The 10,732-nt window shown below is 36.6% G+C and overlaps 1 protein-coding gene across 1 annotated transcript; it reads left to right on the plus strand.

Annotated features, from left to right (window-relative positions):
* Positions 1–518: 518 nt before the first annotated feature.
* LOC115232822 (YTH domain-containing protein 1-like) lies at positions 519–10,732 on the plus strand. The gene is made up of 2 exons (XM_029802937.1): positions 519–663; positions 10,467–10,732. Exons 1-2 carry the CDS (start codon positions 519–521, stop codon positions 10,730–10,732), a joined length of 411 nt encoding a protein of 136 aa, XP_029658797.1.

Genomic DNA, 10,732 nt, shown 5'->3' on the forward strand with positions numbered 1-10,732 from the left:
AAGAGGGCGAGCAGGTCGGGAGAAAGGAAAAAAAAGAAGAGAGAAGGAGAAGAGGGAGAGAGAGGAAGGAAAGGATAGAGGAGAGCACGGATGAGAGCACAGAAGGAGAGAGAAAGGAAAGAATTGGGAGAGAGAAGAAGGAGATAAGAAGTGGAAAGGAGGACGAGGAGAAGGAGAGGACTAGGAGGAGAAGAGAGGAGGAGAGAGAAGAAGAGAGGAATGGAGGGAAAGAAGAATGGAGTGAGGTGAGGAAGGAAAGGAGGGCGAAAGAAGAGAAGATGAGTAGGAGAGTAGAGAGGGACATAGAAGAGAGAAGAAAAAAGGAGGAAAGGACAAGAGGAGGACTAGAAGAAAGAAGGAGAAGAAATGTAGTATGGAGAGGCGTGGAAGGGAGAGAACCGGAGGAGAGAAGGGAAGTTATAGTAGAGGTAATGGAGGAGGTATTGGGGAGAAGGGTAAAAATGAGAGGGATAGTGGAAAGATTAAGGGAGGGGGGAAAAAAGGTATTAATAATGGAAATGGATAAAGAAGAGGACAAGGACGAGATATTGGAGACTGTGGAAGATAGGCGTGGACGAGGATTTAACGATGGAGGAGAGAAGAATGAGATGGAGGATGGTAGAAAAAGCGAAGATGGAAAGAGGGTACGGAAGAAGCGTGGTGGTGGGTAACAGAAGGATCTGGATAGATGGAAGAAAATGGATATGGGACGAGAGGAAGGAGTGATGGATGGTGAAGCGAGAGGAATAAGAGAAAGGAAACGGAAAGAGAAGGAGGGACGGAAAGGAGAGAAGAAGGAAGATAGGGGGGAGAGAAGGGAAGGTGGGGAGAGGGGAGTGGGAGGGAGAGGTTGGGACGAGGAAGGGGAGGGAGGAAAGTATGTAAGGTCGCATAGGGCCAGGTCGGGTAAAGGATGAAAGATAGAGGAGCTGTAAGAAAATGTAAAGGTTTGGGTACGTTCCGGAAAAACGCCTTCAAACCCTAAGGGGACGAATAAAGGATGCATACATACATATACTATATATTAATCGATTCTTTTAGATAATCGATTATACGCAATCGATTAATTTGCAAAAACATCGAAAAAAATCGATTATTATTTAATCGAAAAAATTTAAAGGTCTTCTAATAAACTTAAATTAAGATCTAACAGTGATCTAATGCTAGTTACTAGCTAAACAGCTCTCATGAACCCTACAATACAATTCACTTGGCTTTTTCTGTGAAGTATTGGCGCAGCGGTACAAACTATAGAAAGTGCAGTGTTCTATGGCGAAAGAAAAGCCTTCAAATTTCAATTGCCAGAGTGCTAGTTTTTCTGATTACAGAACGATTAATTTTTGTTAGTGTTTTTATTTACTTGTTTGTAAAAAAAATGTAAATTATATATTTAAATCAGGCTAATTAATGTACATCTGATTAGAATAAAGATTGCCAATTTATCGCATTCTCTGAAGTATCTTTGCCTTGTGCGTCATTGTTACGTGTCCGGAATGTCTGAAATGTAAAGCAAAAAACAATTTGAATTCCATACATATTAGGAAATCAACATAATAAATACTTAATAAAAATATTTATAATTACGTGAATAAAGAAAGCAGCCACACTAAATATATAACTATTGCATACAGATAATGCAAGGCAATAGTAAGGAGGAAGGATAAGAAGGATGCATATTAATTGCCGATTTTAAATATATAACATAAACTCTATATAGAATCTTTACTACAAGGAACGTTTTTTTACAATCAACATCCATCACATATAAAACCTTACATACACGAAATTATAACAGAAAAATAGAAACGACATAGTTATTTTTTTAGTCTAGTCCCCAACTCTTTTCACTAAGTGAACCCAAGAAGAGTAGACTATTCAGTCGCTTTCCACTAACAATAAGTCTGCTTTGTAAGTCTGACTTAATGATACCAGCTTTTGAAAACAGGTGCTCAGAAGATACCGAGACAATAGACAACCGCAACAATAGATAAATAACGCATTGCCACTGTAAAAAATGTCGGATAGGCGGGTTTAAGCGTCTGCCAATGCTTAAATGGATTTTGATCTCGCGGAATGGATGACTGGTTTAAATATTGCCGTAACTCAAGATTATTTAAGATATGCCACCAGGCTGATCGACAGATAGTGCGCATGAGTCGGGTAAACTGTCATGAAAAGCTCACACGTTGAACTCATTAGTTATCTTTTTGGTTCCAGATGGTCTACTGTATTTGATTCCACGTTATTATTAGCAGCAACAGTCTTTAATTGACGGTTAATGTACGATACGGCGACGGCAACAGTTCTTGGTGACTGAAAATGCATGCGTTTATATCGCGGTTCAGAATAGTTGATACTGCAAGTATTTGATACGACTCAATTTCTTTAAAACATCGCTGGACTTCAGACAAGATGTTGTCTTTGAATGCATTGCTTTCAACAGTGATAGCAACGCAGTTTTTTATGGTGTCTTCCATACAGTGAATTACAGGAATCACCAAACTACTAGTTGGATACGAGTCACCACTTATCTTGATAGTAACAAATTCGACCGGACCTAAAACTCGTACAGTGTCTTCTAAAATATCAATTTATTCGCGAGAAAATGCTCTGGAAGCCGTTGAGCACGTTAAGAGCACAGGATAGACGTAATCTTTTAGTTCTAGAAAACGTTTTATCATGTAATAAGTTGAATTTCAACGCGTTGGCACATCCTGCTTGAGTTTCAATGCCGTACTATCAGTTTTTTCATCACGTATCTGCAATCGTTTTAGTTCGTCAGATGCCACAACGCTCCGTTTTGTTATAGTCACGATAGACTTTACTCTGGCGATAATTTCATCGATACGAGGAGTTAGTTTCATAGCATCTGGAACCAAGTGGGACAAAGTATGCGCAATGCAAGACAGGTGCTTTGAGCTCCATAAAGTTAGCCGGACCACTTTAACTTTTTAATAATTAAAATTATCTAATCGTTTGGTGGTGATAGGTAGCCTAATTAAAACGTTTCGTGGTCAATCAGTTTTTTTTAAATTAAATAATTAAACTTTTGGTGTAAAGTTAGCCGGATATATTTTAATTTTTGGTCTAATCAATTAAACGAGGGCTTTTTCGATGCAGAATCATTAGGTGGTCACAAATGCTTTATTTACAATGTTTGGTGGTCCATAATTTATCCAATAAGTTAAAAAAACCATGTGCGGTTAGGTAGTGGGGATGACTAACTGGAAGCTGTAAAGTTAGCCGGACCAATATATTATTTACCAACCAATTTTGTTCAAATTGATCTTAATTGAAAGACAATCGTTTGGTAGTGATCGGTAATCTAATTACAACGTTTGGTAATTAATTATTAGGCTACCACAATTACAAAACTATGTGCGCTGACCCTGCGCTTCGTCTTGCAAAATACATGCATGGACGCATTGGGTTCCGCCCCTCCTACGGGGGGGGCTCCACTTCCGGAAAATATAATCCAAACCAAATTTTAGTTTTAAATCAGAAATAGGTTTGGGTTAGATTATATCTTTCGGAAATGGAGCCCCCCCCCATAGGGGGACGGAACCCACTGCGTCCGCGCATACACTTTCCTATCCACACAACAATTGTGGGGTGGACCTTATCGAATAGAGAATTTCTAGAATCTCTATTGAAATTGTAAGAATTCTCCATCTGATTGCTAATCATCGATATGTTCGACAAACATTTTGTCGTATCAATATAATATCAGCATTACACGACGAAGGCACGCGCAGGCGCAGAGTCAGCGCACATGGTTTTGTATAATGGTGGTAGCCTAATAATTAACTACCAAATATTGTAATTAGACTACCAATTACCACCAAACATTTGTCTTTCAATTAAAATCAATTTGAATAAAATTGGTTGGTAAATAATATAGGGAGCGGTGCACTTGGACACAGTACAATTGGACACGGTGCAAATGGACACGTTGCACATGGACACGAAACTTTGCACACGGCTCAATTGGACACAGTGCATTTGGACACAATAATTTTGGACATAAAAGAAAATTCATTTGGACACCATTCAGTAGCACACCGGTCAGTTACATACCGTTCAGTTGCACATCGTTCAGTTGCACACATAAAAATGCACACCGTTCAGTTGGACACATAAAAATCCACACCGTTCAGTTGCACACCGCTCAGTTGTACACCGTTCAGTTGCACACCGTTCAGTTGCACACCGCTCAATTGCACACCGCTCACAAGGAGAGGTTGCAGCTGACTCTTCACCGATTTTGATCTCCTTTTTTGTGGTGAATCTTCTTTGAATATAGTTAAGCCCTGTAAGACCTTTCGTCCAATGCGCCTTGTAAGTAGTATTTTTTTATACTTGGAATTTGGAGAAATTTGGAGAAATTTTAATGTAGGTTGTAAGACATAAAGAAATACACTTTATCGAACAGTGCCGTTGGCGTAGGGAGTAAGCGCGAGTACACTAATAGCGAGAACCCAGGTTCGAAACCATTTACGCTGTTAACATTTTTCCTTTTTTTTTTTATTATTTGATATGTACATGTAATATGCATTATTTACTACATAGAAATAAATATTTGGTATAAATCTTATATATTTGCCTACATAAAATTACTGTAAAATAAATGAAATAGACAAGCAATGAAAGCCAGCCGTAGGTTGTCGGGCGCAAAGAAATTAATGTTAATTAGTATTAAACGACATGTGCAAGTGTTTTATTAGAGGGCTAAAATCAGAAATTGAACAACGAATTGCAAGAAATTTGAATGTACAAGCGACGGTAGCTGACGCTTTAAGGATAGAGAGAGAGCTTCGAGCAATAACAGATTTACGACAGAGAATAGATAGGATTTCAGGTAGACAGAAAACTAACAGCCAAAAGGAAATTTGTCAAATCTGTTATAAGGAAGAACACGTGGATAGCAACCGCAGGAAATATTTACAAACATCTCAGCAAGTTAACAACCAGACTGAATTAGAAACCGCAATTCTAGTTTGTCAAATTTATAAAAAACATGGGCATGGAGCAGAGAAATGCCGCTTCCGCGATCCACAACTTCGCCGACTAGTAAACGTAAATCATGGAAGAATAATAACTTGCCAATTATGCTTAAAATGTGGTCATGATGCAAAATCCTGCAGACAGAATAATACAATCAATAACAACAAAATCTCAGTAATTTGCCAATGGTGTGAAAAACCCGGCTATTCTGCAAATAATTGCTGGAAGAAACAAAATGAACAACGTTATACGGAAAATAAAATTCGTGTAACTTGTCAAATTTGCAACAATTTTGGACACATTGGTAAAGATTGTCGATCAAAAATAAACCAGCAAACGGGGTCAAATAATTCTTTATTCTGTCGCTATTGTAAGGAGCAAGGTCATCTTCTCGAGGATTGTCAATTACGCCATGCCAGTAATCTTCGAAAAAAAAAGAAATACTCAAGGAAACTACAACGACGTCGGGTGCACAACAGGGATCCAAACGAAAGCCGCACCCGTCCAAACCTCAGATAGCCAAGTAGACAAAGACAGAACAACCATAAGGCTCGTGACTGTAAACCTCGATAAACATAGTCGCGTGCCTACCGTTCAAATCAACATCGATAACTTAGCTACTCGTATAACTTTTATGCTAGACACGAAATCTGTACCTAATATAATTAAAGAAAATCTTGTTCCCGAAGAAATAAATATTAATTACACTAATATCCTCAAGTTGAATGGCATAAATAATTATCCTGTATACACCTTAAGTGAAATTACATTAACTCTTTTTGAAATACCGGTTATATTTCATATTGTATCTAACGATTTTCCAATTTCACAATCCGGCATATTAGGAAACGATTTCTTTAAACAAACTTCATCGAAATTAGATTATGCACAAGGGCACTTGGATGTCTTCGAAATCAAAATACCTTTCTTATCACCTGAAGACTAGCTATATAAGCCTTCTTATAACCTGAAAGCTATTTATAGTAGCTCCGCGATCCGAATCATTATTTTTTGTAAGAATAGAAAATCCAGAACTAAAAGTAGGATACATACCAAGATTAAAGATGGCACATGGAATTTATTTGGGAGACACCATCGTGGAGAACGTTTCTGGAAAGGCATATTTAAACGTTATAAGTATTTTAGATGAAGAGGCAGAAGTACATGTTCCGACTTTGCGCCTAAAACCATTGGGCGAATTATTAGACGACCATGATTCAAAAATCGAGGCTCTAAGCAACTCAAAGTAACCAATGAATAAGGAAGAAGAAACTGCTTACGAATTCGACGATTACGAAAATAACTTGAATATTGAAAATAAAGGTGAAAATAAAGATGAAGAAAATATTATTATCAAAGAAATCAATTATGAAGATGAAGAAAAAACCTTAAATCAAGAAGAAAATAAAAATGGGAATAAAATTAAAAATTAAGACAAGATGAAAAATAAAACTGAGAGGAAAATTAAAAAATCAAATGACCCAAAAATCCTTGGAGAGGGAAATTACCAAACCTTTTCTGAAAATCTAATAAATCCAACCATTCCTGGAGGGGGAAGTTACCAAACCTCTCCCAAGAATTTAATTAATTCAGGAACCCTCGAAGAGAGAAATTACCAAACCTTTCAAGAAGGGAATAATTCTAGGATTTCGGAAGGATATTTCTAAACCTCGTCAGAAAATCCTAGCTCCGTCGATTGCGAGGAGGGAAAGTACCAAACCTTACTACGTATTTCGACACAATCTCATTCCGAAAAGGGAAGAAGTCCTTTATCCTCCCTTGATATCAAATTTCCTAAGGTTGGATTATTTAAAGAAGAAAATGATAATGAATTAAAAACCTCTCATGTTACAATAATAGACAAAAACAAAAATAAACCGTCTTCAAAAGTCCTTACATCTTTATTGAACAAATCTCAAAAAATCTTAGAAAAATCTAAGCCAAAACGCAAAACAACATATAAAAGAAACCAACAAGTTGCAACCTGCAATTTGCATAATTGTCTAGTAATTTCCGAAGTGAAAAACAAGAATCGACTCGCCGAAATCGTAGAATCATTACGATTAGAACATTTAAACGAGGTAAAGAGAAAAAGCATAATAAAATTAATAACGGATAGTCAAGATCGATTTCACATTTGTTGTGCCTCTAGCCGCTAAGGAAGAGGTCTTTAGGGATTTATACCCCCAAAGGATTAGGATCCACGCTCGAAATAAGACACTCCCGAACGTTAGGTATAAATTGATATATTTCACAGATTCTTTCGTACACTTTCACTTAATCGCGATTATAATAGTCGGGCGCAATACGTACGGTACTTCGATACTATCGATATATGCGAGCGAGTAGTGAACGAGTAGCGAGCGATGTTAATGAGCTATATTACTGAGCTAGCTGCGGTGCATCTCGCGCTCCATATATATTAATTAATTAGGTCGTTGATTACCTGGAGAAAAATTAACTGCAACTCTTGTATTACAACATCGAATAGCGACCACAGATGACCAACCAATAAACAGTTGTCAGCATCGATTTCCGCAAATTCATAAAACAGAAATAAATTGACAAGTAGAAGAGCTTTTGGAAGGAGGAATTGTAAAACATTCACAATCACCGTATAATACGCCTATATAGATCGTGCCTAAGAAAGAAGATTCTAAAGGAAACAAACGATGGAGAATGGTATTAGACTTCCGCGCTTTAAATAACAAAACTATCAGAGATGCATATCCTCTACCAAATATCGTCGATATATTAGATTAATTAAGAGGAGTTCGATATTTTTTAGTATGCGATTTAGCATCTGGATTTCATCAAATAAAAATGAACCCCGAAAATGGTCAGAAAACAGCTTTTACTACTCCGTTCGGAGGCACGATTACGATAACTACGGCCCCCTATTTGAAAGATCGTTTCTGAAAGTATTTTTGAAGAGAAACACGAGAAAAATAGTAAAAAAATTTTCCGACCAATAGTTTTCGAGATATATCACTTTAAAGTATTGGACATGATAATAAAACGTTACAAAACGGACCCAATGACCTTGACCTTGACATATGTTGTGAAGATCACTGTCGCGAGTATCTTCCATGTGTAGCTTAGAATCGTATGTACTACCAATGTCTTGCGTTGTTTACGTTTTTTGAACATAAACACAAAATTCTCATTGCTCTTACTATTAGTAGATGCTTGTATTCAGTTTTCGAAAGTAATCAACATATTATAGACATTTTTTTGTTAAAATTTGTTTAATTTTTTATTTATTTTAATTTTTGTTTAATTTTTGTTTACATATAATTATATATAATTTTCATACACTATGTATGTTTTATAAAATATCTTCTTAGCACATTTATTTATTTATATCTAGAAAAATCGTACGCGTGGGCAGAAGAGAGGCGTCGCCCTTCTCCCTGCAACCCCACCCCGAGAAAAACTAACCTAACTCAACCCATCTCCCACCCACGTTATATAACCCAAACCAAATTTTTGTTTCGAATCTAACCCAATCCATCTCCCACCCATACAACAATTGTGGGGTGGACCTCGCTTCGCGTTGTAAAGTATATGCGTGGACGCAGTGGGTTCCGCCCCCCCCCCTGAAGATCACTGTAGCGAGTATCTTCCATGTGTAGCTTAGAATCGTATGTACTACCAATGTCTTGCGTTGTTTACGTTTTTTGAACATAAACACAAAATTCTCATTGCTCTTACTATTAGTAATTGTGGAGTGGACTTCGCTTCGCGTTGTAAAGTATATGCGTGGACGCAGTGGGTTCCGCCTCCCCTACGGGGGGGCTCCACTTCCGAAAGATATAACCTAACCCAAACCTATTTCTGATTTAAAACTAAAATTTGGTTTGGGTTACGTTATACAGGGTGTCCTAAAAATAACTGAGAAAAAAGGCGCTTCATTCATAGAGCACTTTTTTCACTTGTTATTTCGCCGTGCCTGAGCGCGCAAAATCTCAGCCCTGTCATTCGTAAAATATAATCGCTTCCCGTTTAAAAACTATTATAGCCTCGACATTTTTGTATTAGGATTTTCGTATCTTGACAACATATGTCAAGGTCAACATCGTTGGGTCCGTTTTTATAAAGTTTTATTATCATGTCCAATACTTTAAAGTGATATATCTCGAAAACTATTAACCGGAAATTTTTTTTACTAATTTTCCCGTGTTCCTCGTCAAAAATGTCTTCAGAAACGATCTTTCAAATAGGGAGCCGTAATTATCGTAATCACCCTCGTTCGGACATTACGAATGTGATCGAATGCCCTTTGGTCTGAAAAACGCTCTAGCTACCTTCCAACGTCTAATGGACTTAATATGAACTGGGTTACAAGGTAATTAATTATTTGTTTACATGGACGATATCGTTATCTATGCGACCTCGTTAGAAGAACACGAAAGAAAATGCAATGCTTTAATGGAATGTCGTGAAGCTAACTTAAAATTGCAGCCAGACAAATGCGAATTCTTAGAAACAAAAGTAGCTTATCTAGGACACGTAATCAGTAAAGACAGAGTAAAACCAGATATGAAAAAATTAGAAACAGTATAACGATTTCCAAGACCTAGAACACCTAAAAACATTAAACTATTTTTAGGACTTGCAGGATATTATAAACACTTTATACCGAATTTTTCCAAAGAACCCCGCACTAATCATATGGAAAATCTGTCCCGGTCAAATCAATTGGTTTTTACATATGTTGTGTTCTTTGCAAAACCATTAACGAATTTGTCAAAAAACGATAGCCGCTTCGAGTGGATATCTGTGCAGAAAGAATCCTTTGAAATTTTGAAACAAAAACTGCGAAGAACCAGTATTGCAATATCCTGATTTTTTCAAATCATTTATTTTAACGACCGATGCATCTGGAATAGCCATTGGAGGAATATTATCACAAGGAGAGATAAATAAAGACCAACCGATAGCATATGCCTCACGAACCTTACCAGATAACGAATTAAAATACAATACATATGAAAAAGAAGCACTAGCGATTGTATACTGTGTTAAACATTTCCGACCATACTTATATGGAAGAAAATTCACTTTAATTACAGATCATAAACCTTTGATGTGATTTAAAAACGCACAACATAGCACAAATAAGCAAATACTTCGTTGGAGACTAAAATTGGCGGAATATGATTATCAGGTTGTATACAAAGCAGGAAAGACCAACGTAAACGCAGATGCATTATCAAGAAATCCTGTAAACATGAAATAAGTAGATTGTAAAATTATGAAAAACAAGAAACTTTTAAACCCAGATAACTCTAAAGATGCACAATTAATTGCCGAATTATTAGAAAAATCCGATAGCGAAGAAGAAAAAGAAGACGACGATTTCCATTTATATCTTTCAGACATCGAAAAAATCAAAGAAATAATACCGGAAAGCAATTTATTAAATAACAATAACGATACTCTTCCATTTACACCTACAGAATTAAATGAACCAGATTATTTATCAATTACCGAAAAAGCTTTAATACATGATCATTCTAAACAAAATAGAATTCAAACAAGAAGACAAACAGCAAGACAAAATATTGAGCAAAATATAATAACTGACGAGCTGCATAACGACGAGGAAGAGATTGATGAAATCGAAGAAAGAAACGATTCGCCTGATAAAAATTGTGATAGTGAAAAGGAAGACGAAGAAGAAAACGAACAAGATATTAGTAGTGATATAAGGCCGGATCTCTAA

The sequence above is a fragment of the Formica exsecta genome, unplaced genomic scaffold, assembly GCF_003651465.1.
Source record: "Formica exsecta isolate Colony F162 unplaced genomic scaffold, ASM365146v1 scaffold102, whole genome shotgun sequence".
Classification (NCBI taxonomy): domain Eukaryota; kingdom Metazoa; phylum Arthropoda; class Insecta; order Hymenoptera; family Formicidae; genus Formica; species Formica exsecta.